General features: G+C 33.6%; 1 protein-coding gene across 1 annotated transcript; it reads right to left on the reverse strand.

Annotated features, from left to right (window-relative positions):
* Positions 1-268: 268 nt before the first annotated feature.
* LOC120272041 (AP-2 complex subunit alpha-1-like) lies at positions 269-16550 on the reverse strand. Its single transcript, XM_039278761.1, has 27 exons — positions 16138-16550; positions 14215-14346; positions 13468-13593; positions 12316-12378; positions 12140-12237; positions 11855-12062; positions 11480-11551; positions 11313-11405; positions 9864-9965; positions 9516-9613; positions 9331-9412; positions 9103-9191; positions 6102-6207; positions 5939-6004; positions 4942-5048; positions 4745-4849; positions 4500-4620; positions 4154-4330; positions 3828-4064; positions 3509-3589; positions 3179-3343; positions 3008-3094; positions 2790-2915; positions 1607-1687; positions 1455-1526; positions 957-1036; positions 269-888 (listed from the first exon to the last, which is right to left on the reverse strand). Exons 1-27 carry the CDS (start codon positions 16267-16269, stop codon positions 744-746), a joined length of 3051 nt encoding a protein of 1016 aa, XP_039134695.1. The 5' UTR covers positions 16270-16550; the 3' UTR covers positions 269-743.
* Positions 16551-19007: the final 2457 nt, after the last annotated feature.

Consider the following 19007-nt stretch of genomic DNA (forward strand, 5'->3'; position numbering starts at 1 on the left):
TTAGTTAAATTAACTTCAAATAAAACTCTTAAACAAATTCAAACCACAAGCACCTGACACCCATTATCTGACTGACCAACCAAACAATTCCAATCCAATAAAAAAACCCCATGCAAAATCATATTTCTATAACAAAGAACTAAGATAAATTGAGAAACACAACGGAATGCAATCCATTAAGTTTATTTCACCTCCGAATTGGCTGGGATGATACCAGTGTGCAAAAAACCAAAAAGAAAAAAAAGAGCAGAATACCCCTCCGTGTATCTTTACATTACATAACCACACCTCTCTGAATGTTTCTTTAACTGTTCTTATTGATACACAAGCATTAAATTGGTTGTTACAGTGGGAAACTTTTACAATGGCCATGATGCAAAGTGCTGAAGCTAAAAATACCACAAAATCATCATCAAATAACAAGAACTCAACCAACAACCCCAACAGAAATAAATAGAAAGACAAAAAAACAAAAGTGAGGTAAAGGAATCAGAATAGCACACTACCTCAAGGGGCTTTGAGCAAAGACCCCAAAGAATTTGGAAGCTCATTATGGAAAATTGTAATCAGATATCTTGCTGATCGTCTAATACAAGCTTCGTTCGTTCTGCCTGCAAGCCCCTCTGCTTCAAGAATACTCACTCCTTCCATGTTTCCAGTTCTTTAAAGTAAATACCTGGGCTTTGCTTGGGGTCAAGGCAGAATAAGGGTTGAAAATCAAATATATCAATGTGTAAATCATTTCAAAGCAGTCCAGCGAGCATGGCACCGGGATCGTTTGGATCAGCAACAGGTGGTGATTGTGGCTGTAATGGTGCTGGCGATGGTGTGGGTACCGGAGATGCTGTCGGAACACTGATCATGTATTCTTTGATCAACTCCTTCAACCTGTTTCAAACACATGTTTAGATTAGAGGTTTTCCTTTTCCTTCTTTTTTTGGGTTAAAAAGACTTACTCAAAAGTTAGAGCTGGATCCCCTGAGGCAATTGTTAACCGTAACTGACTTCTGTCGGATGGATCTGTTTCTATTCTAATCTGAATAATGGATTGAGTAAAAATACGTTAAGAGATGCAAAATGAACTATGACATATAAAATTGTTTGAGCAATAAAATAGAATATCTGGTATAGGAATTGTTGCGGTTTAAAGGAATTAAACTGCTTAAGCGCGTAAAGCCTTGGAATTAAAAACTCAATACCACTGATGAAACAAAATTATACTGCATAGAGAGTGATTACTAAACACACCTGTGAAACAATGTGTACGAGTGTATATAACATACACAGGGAATTATGACTGACAGACAATAAAATATTATGGAATATATATACACTTAAAACAAGTGTAAGTTGTAACATATTCACATCTAGACTTACCACCTGTATTAAAAGTAATTTTATACTTGATTTTGAATGTTAGCTTTCATGAACTTAGAGTTGTCAATTTTGCTTACCAAGCAAAGCATGGCTTTTGTACTATCTGAGAAGAAGGTTGTGCTTGCAACCAGGTTGTTGGGGTTTGTATCCTGTGATGGAAAATAAAATATGATAACCTTCATGAAAATCTGGGGAAAAATAAATGAGTAGAAGAAGAATTGCAAATTACCAGTCCTGAAGTAACAGCTAGTTGAAGGTTGGTGAACAAGTTGGCCAGTTCAGGAATAGGCATTGGTTTAACTCCCCTGACCTGCACAGAATCAACATGGTAAAGCCTTCACCGTATTCATTCCTTACCAATAAAATTCCCTATATATCACAATCACTGGCAAACATAAATCTTGTTCGCTAAGACAGTACAAAGATTATAAAAATTATTTATTTATTTATTTATTTAAGTATGGAATCTGATCTCTCCCTGCCATTCACAAATGAAGAGATAACGCAAAGAGCTTCTTGCCAGTTGGAGGTTCCCAACCATTCAATCTAGTTTTATAAACCTCCACACATGATATTTAGATAAGCTATTTCAATTTTCAAGTGCACAAGATAACTAGAACCACAACTTTTCCACTATGTCAGCAACTGTGCTACCAGAGAAGCTAGAATTATTGATAGACTTCAACTACTAATCCTGATCTTTAAAGGGGTTTTGACATAAGTAATATCTTACAATAACCACAATCCACATGCCATCAAAACAAACCAGTAAATTGAATGGCATCACTTCCATGATTTAAGGTAAGAGCGAATTATTGGCACATGATGGCCCACAATCTCTCCAGAAACTATCTGCCATGTCATGACCAACAACGCGGGTATGTTTAGAAAATGATGGGCCTGATATATCATAGGCAGCTTAAATATTTTCATCAAACTTTAGCTACTAAGTACAACCTATACAAGGCAATTGCTGGATCCCTAACCATAATCATCATCCAAGTCTCATGAAACATAAATCCAATAAGGTTCCACAGAGGCAAGAGAAAAAAGATTCTTATATCTATCAGTTTGACACAAAAAAGAAAGAAATGCAGAATTGGTTATTTCAATTTCATGAATCCTTAAACATCAGATATAAGAGAGCTAGTCCTGTTACACTCAAAGCAAAATCACAAGTACACAGATCTATTCTTTTCTTAGTTGTTTGATTGAAGCTCAATGAAAACAGATCCCATCTTTAGCTCAACCTAGATCAATATGCATTTGTCAGTGGATTAAAAATAATGGCTTTCAAGGAACAATGAGTAGCTTTAAGGACCACAGAAAAACTTTTCACAGTAAAACAAAATCACCATATCCTTCAAAATTTGTTTCCAAGTATAACCAAACAGGAAGGAAGCAGCAATTACCACTTCTTGAAGTTTCAAAGGTGGTCCAGACAATGACTTCCACTGGGGAAAAAATTCTTCAGCTGAGACTGATATTGGTTGTAGGAACTTGTTTAAGACAGCTGGTAAGCGTAACTTGATATTAACCTATACGTTGAACAGAGTGAACAAACATAAACAACTTGATGAGAAAAACCGCACTTGGAAAAAAAAGGAAATGCCAAAAGTGGAGTAACTACCGCTATAGTTCCAAATTTATAGGAGAAATCAAGAACAGCAACATCTCTGCTTGCTCGAAGATTTACAACTTCAAGTGGGCATTGCACCTAGACCATATCAGTAATGACTAAGATGAATTGGACCAAATTTGAAATCAATAACACTACCAGTTGGATAAATCAAAACCCAACCTGTGCTCTTGGAGGAATGGTTTCAGGTAGCATTGATAATTCCATTTTCAAATGCGCTGGTGGCAATATTAAAGCTCGCACTGAAACAAGCGGTGAAGTATTCTTGTTCCCTAAGAAAAGAACAAGTCGCCCATGATGTGCTCGCCATTCTGCTTTTAAGCCAATCTGGAAAGAAACCCATAAAAGAAACATAATAATTATAAAAAGGAAATGGAATGGCAAAAGTTATTCTGTTAATAACCAGCCACACCAAGAACAATCATATATAATCCCAGCAAGCATTACACTTCAACCAAATCAGAACAGATAAAAGTACACTCAGTAGCGAACCTGAATATATGGGTCCTCATAAAGCACCCCACTGTCTTTCAGGCACAGAGCATGAAACCTATCTGCAACATTGCCGATTGGCTGCAATAAATGAAACATAATTTCAACAAAGAACCTAAAATAAAACAAATAACTTCTAGACGGTCTAAACCAAAAGATGCTAAGATGGATGCAAGTTGTCCATGATTTCTCATGAAAATATAGCCAAACAAATCAAAATAAAATATAAACAAAACAACTGCAAATGGCTAGAAAACCAACACGCATATGGTATCAAGTACCAGGAGCTACGAAGAGAATTCAGTTTTAACATTAGTACCTGAACTGCATCTGAATCTTCAGTAGTACTCAAAGCCAAGGCATCTGCTGAATTTGGAGCAGCCTCATATCCAGAAATTGGATTTTGCTCTTCTGAAGGAGTTGGTCCTGGGGGACCTTCAATAGCAAGTGGTCCCAATAAATCACCAAGGAGGTCAGCAGATGGAACAGGTTGTGTATCAATTTTGTCAACAGTCCCATTAACTTTGGCCATTCCTTGATCAGGAGAACTTCCATCCTGCACATAATATTTAATTCTTCAGGTAAGAACCCAATAAGAATTTGCATCTACGATATTAAAAATCAGAGAAGTGCAAGTAACTTCACCAAATTTTGACTTGGCACTTTTACAGGTCCAGGTTGGCTGACTGGTACAGAGGCACTGGGAGGGTGTTGATCAGTTACTACCAGTGCATTTGACATCTGCTGTTGACTACGTAGCTTTATAGCACTTTGTTCTGCAGAGTCCACTTCAGTGTCTTCAGCTTTCTTCAGCAAAGCCGACTAGTTTTGGTAAACAGTAAATAAAGGTAGATTTAGTATGCATTTTAAAGAAAGTGATTGCAGACCATCAGAAATAAGCATAGACTATGTTCTTTTAGTGATTGTCAACTTCCTCTTTAAAATAATCAATGTGTAGTTATGCATAAAGATTTCATTGCAGGCTATGTACCTGCCGCTCTGGGAATTTGGGCATTTCAGCCAATATGTCCACCAAAGATGCGCCTTTCCTACTCAATGCAAAATATTCAACAGCTCTTTGTTGTATCTCAACATCAATATAGCTCTCATATCTGAGGAATATGTCAAATTACAGTCAAGAGTTATCAAATATGGCACAAATATCGAGACAATGAAAAGATATATATATATATATATATAGGGTGAACAGAAGTGAACAAGAGAATATCATCTCACTTCCTAAATATCGCCCAGACTTGTTCTTGTAATTCTGAATCTGGAGGCTGTGTATGCATCAAAATCTTCGCATATGTTGAAAGGAGAATAGCAACAGTAGGTGGCCTGGAAGCAGTTGTATTTATCCAAATAAAAATGAGAAATTAAGAAGAAACACACAGAAATGAGCAGAGATACACTAAAGCCTTTGATCTTACGATACTGTGGAGAGCTTGTCATTAATGATAGCAAATATTTCTTTTGGACTACACCCAGGTCTTCTGGCCAAAAGGTGGCTGTATTCTCCAAGAATATAAGCACTAACCTGTCAAACACGTTAAACATATAAGGTCAACATACAAAAGTAAGGCCGCAAAATACCACCAACTAGCAAGCAATGTAATCTAGAATGGAAGTTAGAGGACCCCATTGTATACTTCTAAAGATATAAAAGTTAAAAATAGAATCACACAAGGTGTGTCAAATCCAAAACTTTCACAAACAGGTAATGAACAAGAATGGGAAGTGGGTAGAATGAATTGTGTCAATTCTCAAGCAAATCATGGATTACGGATTGCATATCAAACCATTTCTTTCGTAAAAGTAATAAATGGCAACAGCAACAAATAAGGGGCAGCATTAAGGCCCTTTAGCATGTAGAAAAATCTCAAACCTGTAATTATGGGTTCAGATGTCCAAAAGGAACCAATGGAAGTATCAGAATAAAGATCTTGAATATCATATCGATCATCTGAACCAATTCAGTTCAGAATTGTCATATATATCCAGACCCCACAGCCCTACATACATTATTATCATCACTCCCAATAGTCCATTACAAAACGCACAATATCTTAAAACACTTCTATAGAACAAAAGAAAAGGTCTGCCTTCCTGTATATTGTTCTCATGCACTAACTATGACTCATATCGTATATATCACCTCCGTAGCATGCCCACGACAATTCAAACTCCAGAAAGTGAGGGGGAGATACAAGTTAAGCAAACTCTCGGGTTACCAAAAAATGCAAAGTGCCATGAAAGGTTCATAATCCTTGCAAATTAGAAAATCACAAGAACGATGTTGCGCTATGTTAAGATTAACATGAGATCAAGTTAGCATGCCATAAAAGCCAGGATATAGACATTCCCAGCAGTGTAACATATCAAAATATCAAAGAGAAAAGGGGGAAAATATGAGATTCAGATGAACACCTTGACCATGGTCTCATGCAAAGCAGGTTTGTCAAGGTAATCTCTTGCCTTCGCAGCTGCATATGGCTGACAGAGATACAAGTGTCAGAGAAAAGAAATGAAGAAACAGCAACAGAATAGTTGATGAGAATAAAGGAATTAAAAACAAAATGTTGATAAACACCTGCAAGTCCTCGTTGTTGGTCACAAATTGGACCACACGGTACCAAATGTCATCACTGACAAAATCCCCTGCTTTATCAATTAGCTGAAGATTAACATCAACATACCTATAAGGAAAAACAAATGTTACTGGACAGTTGGCTTGGATGAGAAATAGATCATGGAGAAGGATAATTGAGAATTTAACCATGGAGAAGGATAACTGAGAATTTAAATAAGCAGTCTATAAGAATCTATAAATGCAAAATGATAAATCATCTGTGATACAACAATTTTGTTTGCAGGGTGCTCACTTTTATGTAGCAAATCAAGTACAAGAGGTAAAAGCAATGCATCTCCAAATCGCTAGATTGAAGTGCATTAAAAGACCACCACCAGTTTCATAGTTCAAAAGCCTGGTTTTTAAAATCAGATGAGGCGTGCGCCTTGAGGCGCGCCTCAAGGCGAGGCGCAAGGGATCAGCCTCAAGGCGCACGCCTTGAGGTTGAAAACTGAGGCTTAAGCCTCACTGTCAAGAGGCGCACGCACTGAGGCGCACCGCCTCAGTGCGTGTGAGGCTTAAGCCTCAAAAATCTTGATTTTTGTAATATCATTTTAATTTTTAAAGCAAATAAAAAATATTTATATGTATATACTTTCATTAATAAAAACTTATATATGTAAAATTCAATAAAAAAAAACCTCATCAACACCTATGGTTTTGCAAGTAGAACGTACCAATTTAATTTTTTAATCTAGAGATTATGTAAAAATGATAATTTATCAAAATAAACTACAAATAAGATGAGTTGCAAATAAGATAAGTTAGAAATAAGATAAGATGGGTTACAAATAAGATAAGTTATAATTTTATTAATTTTTCTAAAAAATATTTATTTTATAAATAAAAATAATATATTTTAATTAGATAAGATAAGTTTGAAAAAATAATTTATTTTATAAATAAAAATAATATATTTGTTACTTTGTATTTGGTAGAAAATATTATTGTTGTTTTTTTTAAAAAAAAAAATTTGAGGCTTACGCCTCAAAACGCCTCGAGGCTTACGCCTTGCCTCACGGTTGAGAAGCGCCTCGAAACCCGCCTTGGGTTTTTAAAAACCTTGTTCAAAAGTGCAATAATTTTCTGAGCCTAAACGTCTAAAAGAATGCATAGCTACATACTCCAGCATCACGATATAAATTATTATGAGGCGAGGTGATCTTTAGAATATTAACTTCAACTTCATTCCATGAAACAATGTGTCAAGATCAAAAGATTAATATACCAATCAGGCTAACCATTAATTCACACAAGTCTATAAGTTAGGAATCCTAATTTGGACAAATTTCATAAAATCCCTAATGACAGAGACCAAAATTTAAGTTGCTCTCCTCATACACTTAGATAAATGCATATAAAAGAAAATCAAAGTAGTTTACCACTATTTAGCCATTTTTTTAATGTAACAGTATGGAACTCAGAGCTGAATAAATAAACAATAACAAAAACTAAAAATTAAAGAACTTCCAAAAATTAGTATCATTTTGCAGATATCCACATTGAAAACCTCCAATTTTGACCAAAATTTCAAACATTCATTTCAAGTGCAAACTTGCTTCCCTAGATGCAGTTCTTTCTAAGGGTGCAGCCCTCCAGAAGCTTTTCTATGTACAGTTCCCAATAAGCAATGCTCACTTCAACATCACCAAGCAATACATTTAAATTAATGAGCCAGACAATAAATAGTTTTTGCTGACAAGTTAGTAACCCACCACTCCTCAACATGGTAAGCAAAAGTAATACTTGGTTCACCTTTCTACATCACTTCGCCTTTCCAACAATGGATCAAGAGGGGCATATTGCAAATAATGATTATCACTTGCTTCGCATGTTGAAGATAGTGAAATTAGGTGAAGTATGGCAAGGAAATAAAAATGGATTGGCTGAATATTGTAACTACGGAAAAATACTAAGGAGAATTGCATGAGATTTGCATGCTCTATTGCAAGCTGATTATAGAAGATCTACACGTCTCATGGCCTAGTTACAGGGGATTTGCATGGAAGTCTCTGCTATAAAAAAGAGGGCAGCCCAGGGTGTTTGTTATACAGTCTTGTGAGTGTAGCTCTGTAATTCCAAGTACTAATGAAGTGGTTATCTTGTTTCATGGTAAAAGCTATTCTAGAGTTTTTACCTTGGGCTGACCTTGATAATGAGTTCCAACATAACAGCATATCAAGCTTTACACTGAAATTTCTTAGTTCTAAAGTTCTTTTCATCTTTTCAAGGTTACAAAGAATCTCTCAACTTATGTTTCTTTGTGGGCCCGGATAATATCCAATCCTATTCAGGTCCAAACAACAGTGTCTCAACAAGCAACCATAATGTTTCAGTACCAGAAATTAGGTATCACAGAATAGAGAATTTATAATCCCTTGCGGAAAATTATCCAGGCGAACTGCCAGTATTTTTCTTAGTTCTTCTCCATCTATCTATATCGATGTCTCCCCCTTTAAAGTTTCAATATTTTGCAAGATTGTCATTCATGTTTGCATCCATCAAAATAATTTTAAAACTTTTATTTGTCCTTTGAGATACTTCGATTCAAAACACCTCTCAAGTTGCAAACAACTGCATTTTATCTACGACATACATGGTCAAGTCATCTTGACCAATGATCTCTTATCTACTATTCAATTAAAAATACTCTTTATTCTACAAAAACTGCCTTCATTTCTAATTTGGCTTTTCTTTTATTGCTGCACCCATCTGAATGTCCTCATCTAAGCTAGACTCATTTTAAATATAATTTCTTTCTTAAACTAAACTGGGGAACAAACTCTTGGTATTATAATGTATTATAAAAAAGAAAAGAGAACAAAGTTAATTTACTGACAAGATGCTTTATACCAAATTCATGCAAATACATCTATGAAAAACTATGGAACTAAATTGTACTACAACAAGCTTAATAAGAAAGTGTTTTGCTTGTGAATATTGACAAAGGTTGTAAACTTACCAAGATAGGTCCGGCGCAAACTTCTCAGCAAGAATGGCAGCCTTTAGCGCCAACTCTTCACGCATGGCAAAATCTGCAGTGCTGAGATACTGAGAAAAAAACAGACATTTACCTCATTGTTAATAATGTGGCCAAGGATTGATACAACATATTTAAAGGCATAAATTTATATCCATCCAAGAAAGTGAATAAAATTAAGTCTGTCATTCAAACAAATTTTATCAGTACCTGTAGTAACTCCTCAACTATGTCTTTTGCATTTGTAATGTCACACATGGCGTAAAGTAAATCAAGTGCGCGTCTTCTAATGCTGCAGAGGAAAAATGAACACCATATAAGGCTTCCTATTATGAAATTCTGGCTCTCTTTTTTCTGGTAAAAGAAATCAAAGTATCTCAGTACCTAAACTTTACCTGATATCAGGATCCTTCAAGGAAGTAATAATCTGGGCTTGATGCCTTTTAATAATATCCTGCACATCTGCTACTAACAACATCCTAGTCATATTTTCCTGCATCAAGATAATGGAACATTTTATATAAAAATACCGATGATTTCATTGATTGCAAAGGGGGAAAAAGAGCATCTGTAGAATAAAACAAGTTTCCATCAGAACACATAATCTGTCTATCAATGAGTTATGTTATTAGGTGAAAGAAAAAGGAAAAAAAAATACCTGTCCTTTACTGCAAGAAACAAATTATCCGGGCACATAACTGGAAGCAAACAAGAAAGACACTAGGCATTTAATGATCACTTACTAGGCCAAGATAGCGGATATTTGGTTCTCGAACAGATATGAACTTCCCAAGCAAAGCCACACACTGAGACATCATCTCTTTTTCAGCATCGAGGTGCATAACCTGAAATATTACATAGAAAGTAGACAATATTTTCAGAAGGAAAAAAAAAATCTAGCCCTGTTTTGCAGCATCAAGGTTCAATGGCAGTTGCTTAAGATTTGAGACCTACAATAACCAGGACAAATGCAATCTGATATCCCATAACTGCCATAAGGTTCTGACAAACTCAAACTATGAAGCAATATATATATATATATATATATATGACGAGATGCAGTGATATTCGTGATAAGTGGCATGCTAGAAGAATGATATAATAATAATAATAAAAGGCGAAGGGGAGGGGGGGTTTGTGTGTGGGGGGCTGTCAATTGAGAAAACAAGAAAAAAGGCTTGTTGAACAAACTTGCTCATATTTGACCCTCGGCACTAAATATGCGTTGTATAAGCAACAACATTCCTATAGGAGATGGATATCTTATCAACTGAGAAATGAATTATGGCCAGTAACAAGATTTTATTTTGTTGTCTACCTGATAAAATTTGCTTAAACTAGAGCACAGAAGGAGTTACATAAACTCTTAATTATTCAGAACACTAGCTGTCAACAGAGATATATAGATAAAATTGTGTTGTGTGACAGACAAATAACATACCAAGTAACAGGCTCAACTACATGAATTTAAAGTTACTTTAGGTGGCAATTTTTAGGAACAAGCAAGGACATCTACCTAGGATCTATTACAATCCATGGTGGGATCACGATGAGCTATAAACATTTAGCTAAATTATCATATCCTTAAGCTACCGTATATAGATAAACTAATACAAAGAAAAACAAATTTAGCTATATTAAGAATACAACTAGCAGCATTATTGATGAAACTGGGAGTTATAAGGCATGGGGAATGACTAACATAGATCAGTTAGGTATGATCCTAGCAAATAGAAACTTCAAAAGAGAAAACTTGCTTCAATAGAAATCAGACTATCCTTACCTTCCAATAAATCTTTCAAACCCTATTCAACCTGAACAGACTAGATATTGTTTATGAAATTGGTATATATATTAATGTCTGTTCTGTCATCAATTCTCAAGATAGATATAATGGTGTAATGATGAGAAAGCATTACAGAGAAACAACCTCATCAATGTCAATCAACTTTAGATATCAATTAGTTAACATTTTTTTTCACAGCCACATGATCTCTACAATCCAAATGCACAAAAAATTGGCTAAGTGAGACACTTAAATGAATCATCAAGCAGAAATCTTGTTGTACAATACTACAATCAGAGATATCATGAAAAAGAACATATAGAATTGTAAATCCGTCTTTCATTCTTGCAACAGAAGATGCAGTATCTAAAGTGAACACAAATCTTTCATTAAACTTCATACTCACCAGAGCAAGAGCTTCAAAAAGAACAGCATGTGAAGCATTATTTTTGTTCACATTTTTTACCACATCAGTGCCCATTAAAATACGTTGTAGAACCTACAATTATAAAAAGTAGTACATCATTAAAAAGCTGAAAAGTCAAACTATCCTGTAAAATAATGATCCCATACCTCAAACAAAGATCTTCTAGTATTGGGGTCCTCAATAGTTGGGAAGTACTGAAGAGCTCTCATTGTCTTAACCTATAATACGAGACACATTTATTTATGTGTACTTAAGTACTCTGATGATTAAATCTACAAGTTAATTTAATTCTATTTCCAGAATAATACAAGCACGGAATATATTAACAAATTAAATTTTGTGTGGAAAAAGAAACCAATTTCATAAACAATATCTAGTATGTTTCAGTAGCTGGAAAACCTTATTACTAACTCAATCAAAATAATAATCCTTACAGTTCAGCAACAAACCCACCTAAGAGTTCAATTCAGTTTTTATTGAAAGAAATCATTTCCCAATTAAAATAAATAATAATAAAATACCTGAAGCCAAGGAGATGGAATTCCATAATAAGTGTACTCTTGTGGAACATCTTGGCTTCTTGCTAGCCTCTCAAGAATTTTAACACATTTTGGAAGGCAGTTCCAATATGCCTCAGTATTGTTAGAGACTAAAGCAATAAAAAGACTCATGACAGATGTCAAAACTCCCAAGTCACGCTCGTCAAGAAGTTGTGCCATCCGATCTGACCTGAAAAGGGCACAAGAAATGATGAGGACGAATGGATCAGGTATTCCACAAGCATAGAGTATTTGAAGAGGACTTACCATCCATCAATATTCACAACATCAGCATTTTTCCTATAGAGGCGCAGAAGACATAAACCAGCTTTCTTCCTTACAAGAGGTCTACAACTACTCGAAATCTAACAGCGAAAAGGCCAACTCCCATAAAATTCACAGATCAAAGACAAATATAAAATAAGTAGTTGTGTTTGTCTTACAAGAAGCCTTTGAACATCAGGAGCTAATGATTCAGCAAATTCTCTACCACCAATATTTCCTACCTGAAAAATAACAAAAGGAAAAAAGAAATCAGCATGAGTTTTGAAAACTTGGTTTAATTTTTCATAAAAGGAGCAACCTTTATAACTGCCACATATGTATTATTACTTAGCTTTAAGTACCAAACCTCTTTCACATAAAGAGCAAGGAAAAATGAAGAAATCCTTTCTTTCCAATTATAAGATCACTCATCCTTCTTAACCACCAGCTCCATGAAATTAATATCTTCATATAGTCTATGCCACATTAATACTTCCAAACATTAATTCGATTATGATACATAGGAGGATGAGATTTGTAATATGACTTCTGATTAAGTCCTATAGGGTCCACATCATGAACTTTTCTAAGGAGTATAAAACTTTTTTTTAGCCGAAGAGGATCTCCCTCTCACTCAATCCCCCACACTTAGAAAATTATATTAAATTAATTTAAAAACCTGCAATCTCTGTAATTCCATATTTGGCCTTACCTTTTGCCTAGATTTGAATATAAATTTGTAATCCTTTTAAAACCTTAAAAGGATTCTCCCACACACATCCAATAATCAAAACTGCCACATATCTCTTCAATATAATTTCACAACATCTATACAAATTCTCTTATTCACCTCCCAAATTAAGGAGAAATTACCACTGGCAAAGCGACTGTTAATGTCAAGCTTTTTAGCAATTTCATGTTTGCATTTCATGAATTTTATGTTTTGTTGTGGTTGATTTCTAGAGCCACTCTGCAACCTAGTACTGATCCAATCAGCAAGGTGGCAAATGTATTATGTGGCTTCGGCTAACTAAAAAGTAAATGACATATTGCAAGGGGCGGCTCTATTGGAGATTTAAGAGTTTTGAAGTAATGCATTCTAGTTAACAAGCATAACCCGTATCTCAAAAGGTGGCAAATGTATTATTTGACATTTGTTGAACTAAAATGCAGTGTTCAGCCCTTTATCTCAAAAGGATCATGGAACAGCATAAGACATATTTGTGATGATCAAGATCTGAAGGTAATCATATTATAGAATGAGAGAACATTACATGGCATATACCACAAATTAACCATTTCCTGTTATAATGCAGAGGGTAGCAGCATACCATAGTAAGTGCCAGGCATTGGAAGGTTTCATTGCGACCAATTATGTCATTGCGAACAGTATTTATAACCATCCGAAGAAAGTCATGGTTCTCATTAAGTAAGCTAGACGTCACAATATATCCAACCTGCATCATCATTGGTAAAACAATAAGCACAACTAAGAAAATATCCACCAGTCAGGTTGAAACAACATGAATAAATACGTCTTTGAAATACAATTTATTTTGGTTTTAAACTAGATTGACTTTTCAGATTCCTACCCATCAACAAAATTGATAAACAGGAATGCATGTATGAGTATCAAAACAAATTTCCTTGGTGAATTTGAGATCTTCATTATACAACATAGTAAACTACAATCGTGATTTGAGTTGTTTTAGAGTTCTTGGCACATTGGCAATGAGTTTATGGCAAAAAAAATAAAAATGTACTGGATGACATTGTTATCCAACTTATAATTAAAAAAAAAAATTTTGACTGATGGGATTGTTTTTCTTGTCCATGTCCAAATGGACATTTAGAGAACTATTTGCTGATACATGAGGAGAGCATATGACTCATTTTTCCATATTCTATATGTTGATGATGGCCTCTAGCTATCCATCCACTAAAAGATAACAAACATCCTGCTAAAAACTTTTTATTATCAGACAATTAACTGCAAAATGATGTGTGTGACTGTCCTTGATAAACCAATTTTTAGTGTTAACAATAGCACTGCAGTTTAGATACAAGAATTGTATTACCTGCTTTTCAGGATACTTTGGTGCAGAAATTAAAGAAATAGCCTCCATATGACCAAAATCCACATCATATCCCAGCATGTAGATGTAAAGCATTTTCCAGACATATTTCTTCTTCTCATAAGGTGACAAGGCCTATCAAAAGAGAAAATTTGTGCATCACCAAGAAGGAAGGATACTAGAGTATAGCAGGTTCTCTAAAAAGGGTATATAAAGAAAGACACACAAAAAGCACAAAAGTAAATATGCCTGAAACACTGAAGTAGAAGCAGAAACAAAAAACATATTCAGAAGAATAGTTGAACAGATGCAGAAAGATAAATGCAATAGACAAAAATATCACATATTCCTAAATACAAGCAAACAACATCTATCTTTGTCCTTTGACTTGAAGTTTCTCATTGAAACACACAAATCTAAACCATAAAAACAAAGCAATAAGGCCAGGCACAAGAAAAGAGAGGTCAATGACAACAAAACTTAGTTCTAGTACTTAACAACCAGTAATCGAGGAAAACATATTCTAAAAGCCTTTTTTTCATTTTGTCAAGTGTTAGATGATTTATCATTATCGCCAATGAAGATGTATAAATACAGCAAAAAAAAATTTATTGCGGTTTTAGTCTCCTATCTGTGTTTTAGCTTGTCAAAATATTTGAAAACAACGCCTGGAAATTTGGTAAAGTTTAAAAAACTTTGACACTAAAATTCTAAGCACCACCCAAGTAACGCTCAAGAACCAGGCTCAGTCACTATAGAAACTTCATGTTAATCCTTCCCAACACTGAAACATCATCAGGAAAACTATAATTTTTTTCACTACAAATGCATGATGTTGCAAGTTGCTAGTTTTCACATCCAAATATGTCCAAGTTAAGCTCAACCGAGCCCACATGGAAAATAATCCCAACCTATCTAGGAATTTTGGAAGGCTTATAACATGTCCCAAGTTAATAAATGAAATCAAAATCAGGAACTTTTTGGGATTCCTAGATGCTCCTGGTGTCAAACAAGTTGAAGAGCATGGTATATGAGATAATAGACAATCTTATTTCAACCTTTAAGATCAATTCAAAAGATAGGCATGAACTTCCATGAAAGATGTTCAATGAAGTTGCAACTTTAGATGCAGATATGTTTGGCCATGTATGGTCCTTCAAACAGTGAATTTGCTTTATGGTGTTCAACAGCATGGCAACTCAACTCTTCTGTGCACTTAAACTACAACTGGCAACGCTATGAATTGTTGGCATATTTACTCTGTTTTTCTTTTCTTGTAAAACTAAAATCTAGTGTGTTATTGAGCAATTGACATAACAATATTAACCACCAAATTAATTATTCCCCAAGCTTCAACATTTCACAGAGTTGACAGCATTCAGACACTTGCCACAACTGTGTAGTACGTAGCCATGAAAGCTATTACCAAAAGCGCCCAAACTTAAAAGAAACTATAGAACTTCACATCTTTCCATCCTTCCTATTGAATTAAGATTATTTCCAAAATCTTTCAAAGTTGTAAACGCAAGGTCAAACGAGTTACAAGTTATCTCAAGATAGTAAAATCAGCATACAGGTTTGAATTTCAATGGTTAATGGCTCCTAAATGCACCACAAGGACTCAGAAACTAGGTGAAGTCCTTCTCAAGCTAGGTCATGAATTATACTCCAACACAAAACCTATCAACAAAAAACTCATTGGGCACAACCATTTCTAACTCGATTCCTCAGCTCTACGCTCATCTCAGAGAAAACATCAGACTTTCAAACCCTAATAAAACTCCACTCATTTCCCAACATTCACGGATCAAATGAACGATCAAACTCAAAACAAAAAAAAAACCAAAGATCTAACAATTCTACAAACAAATAACATCAAATTGAAGAAACAAATCAGAAATCATAAAGCGCGCAATCAAGACCGACCTTCTCATTCTTGAATCGGGTACGGATATTGCCGAGCTCCTTGTCAACCCTGAGTCGCTCCTGCTCCTTATTCTGGCAGTTCCGCACATCACTGATGAACACCGAGAGTCCTCTCATCCCAGAGAGCGCCATCCAGTTAATCAAAACACCAGATCCGCCTCTTCGCTGCCGAGATCTACAACAAAGGTATCAGAACCCCACGGATCGCTCCTCCTCCGGGCTCCAGGGATCAAACCCTAGAGGCCGGTGGATCGAAGAAGAGGGAACGGCGAGGGAGAGACGAAGAGAAAGAGAGAGAGAGAGAGAGAGAACTGATGATGAAGAAGGCGAAGACGAAGGTTTCAGTGCCCAAATAATCGTTTTTTTCGCTTCGATTCTTCTTCGCTTTTTCTTCTTCCCGTTGCTTCTCTGTATCTTTTCTAAGTTTCCACTAATTTTTTTATTATTATTTTAAATTTATTGAAGTAAATGAATCAGTCTACTCTTTAATTTGAAAATTTTAATTATAAAAAAATATCTTGGAAATGAGCACATTTTGTGAATTTTAGTTTTAATGTATTAGTTTAATGATTATTTGGGTCATTGTTTTCTAATGATTTTTTTATTTTAAAAAAAAATAATTAATTTTTTAAATTGTTTTTTTTATTTGTGCATTGATTTTTGTTGAAATATTAATTTATGAGTATTGTTTTATCTTTTTAAATTTGTTGGCATAATAATGATATTTATTAAAGAACTTTAGTCCACCAATACGATGTGAAAAGTGGATGGAAAGGGAAAGTTTATATTATATGTATATATATATATATAATATTAAAATATTAGTAATTATAATTCATATATGTATAGTTAGTTCTTTATTCATTTATTTTTAAATTCTAACCCATGCTATTTAAAATAAATTAAATAAAAATTATAAAATTATTATATTAGATAAAAATCTATGTTTAGTGATAATAATAAATAATAACATTATATGTGTAGTGAAACTTGTATCAATTTTAAATTTTATATTTTAAATATTTTTTATTGAATTTATCAAATTAAAACTATCAAATTTTTTAAAAATATTAATGTAAAAAATAATATTATAATAAATAAAATGAAAACTAAAAGAAAATAATACCACTATCTTAAAAATCTCTAACAAAGACCTAATTCTTATCTCTAAATATCATATTTATCTCTAGATCATTTCCTGGTTGGATAGATTAGGCAATCTCCAACCCTATAGCAAATCTGGCGTTTTAACCCAGATTCGGCGCAGGATTAACTCCAATCCTGCGCCAAATCATTCGCCAAATTTGAGAAAAGCTACACTGTAGCAACACTATTTGTTTTTTTATTTATTTTTTAAAATTTTACTTTTGAGTTTATTTTTTTTCTTCAATCTTCAGTTTATTTTTGTTTTCATTTTTAATTTTCAATTTATTTTTTTTATATTTCAGTTTTAATTATCAGTTTAATTTTTTAATTTTTAATTTTTAATTTTATTATTTATCTTTATTATTTATCTTTTTTGGTTTTTAGTTTTAATTTTTAATTTTTTATCTTTTTTATTCTTTTCTTGTTTTTCAATTTTAATTTTTAGTTTATTTTTTCTTTTTTATTCTTTTTTATTTGTTTATAAAATTTATATATATAATTTTATATTTTAATTAAATAAATACAACTAAAGAAAGTTGTAGTAGATGGGTCTAATAATCTGGCATGTTATCGCCACTTCCACCGATATTTCCAAAAATATCATTAAACATGTTAGATCCAGAAGGGGGTGGTTGTTGAAAATGTCCTCTTTTTTGTAAAATTTCTTGTTGTTGTGCTTGTATACAAGCACAAATATTTGGATCAGCTATAGAATTCAAGTCTCGCATCAAAATTTTGTCTTCATATCTCATTTGTTGAAGAGCAAGATTTTTGTTTTGCATTTCTAAGAACATTTGTCTATCTGCATTAGTTTTCTCTAACATCTCCATAATCTTGGAGTTATCATCTTTTAAACGACTAATAGAAGATGCTACTATGCAAATGACGAAGATAATTAAAAGCTTGTGTGTTATTTTAGTTTTTAATAATGTGTTGTTTTCACTGATGGTGCTTGTTTGTATGTTATGTTTTTATTAAGTAATTAATGTAATTTAATGTTTGTATTTATATTTGTAGTTTATCAATCATATTTTATATTTAATAAATATTTATAAAAAATATAAAAAAAAAAATTATATTTTAAATAGGTATAATACTCGAATTGGTCCTTCTACTTTTCTCTCTCTTCCCTTTTGATCCCTCTAATAAAAAATGCACCCCACTAATCCCTCTACTCTTGAAAATAACCCAATTTAGTCTTTCTACCCTTAATCTATTCCCATCTAGTCCCTCTACTTTTGAAAAATACAACCAATAATTGGCTTATTTTAGAGTAAAAGGGATTAAATAGGACCATTTTCAAGAATAGAGGGATTACTTGGGAGCATTTCTGAGTAGAGGGACCAAAAGGAAAAAGAGAGAAAAGTAGAGGGACCAATTCGGGTATTATACCTTTTAAATAATATAATAATTAAATTCAATGGTTAAAATTGAAAAATTAAAGATGCTTAAATTTATTACTAGTATGAATATAAAAGTGTGAAGTGAGAAGAATATTCTTAGAATATTCTATTTTAGAGTTAAAAATAGAGATGGTGGTTGGAGAAACTTTTACTGTAGAAGCTGTATTTTTGTGTATTGAAGCGCCAAATATAGAGTTTTGGGTTGGAGATGGCCTTAGTGAGTTTTTTCTCTTTTTTCAATCTTTTCCAAATTTATGTTTTATTTGAGACTTATCTTGTTTTTTTTACATATCTAATTTAATTTGTTTCATTGATTGTTTT

The sequence above is a fragment of the Dioscorea cayenensis genome, chromosome 11 (genome assembly GCF_009730915.1).
Source record: "Dioscorea cayenensis subsp. rotundata cultivar TDr96_F1 chromosome 11, TDr96_F1_v2_PseudoChromosome.rev07_lg8_w22 25.fasta, whole genome shotgun sequence".
NCBI classification, from domain to species: Eukaryota; Viridiplantae; Streptophyta; class Magnoliopsida; order Dioscoreales; family Dioscoreaceae; genus Dioscorea; species Dioscorea cayenensis.

Excerpts from the sequence above, each read along its gene's own strand:
- LOC120272041 (XM_039278761.1), bottom strand. The coding sequence starts at position 16,269 with ATGGCGCTCTCTGGGATGAGAGGACTCTCGGTGTTCATCAGTGATGTG. Across the intron at positions 4,850-4,941 it reads GACAAGCTCTCCACAGTATC|GCCACCTACTGTTGCTATTC; the intron begins GTAAGATCAAAG and ends AACTGCTTCCAG. Across the intron at positions 1,527-1,606 it reads TAGCTGTTACTTCAGGACTG|GATACAAACCCCAACAACCT; the intron begins GTAATTTGCAAT and ends TTTCCATCACAG.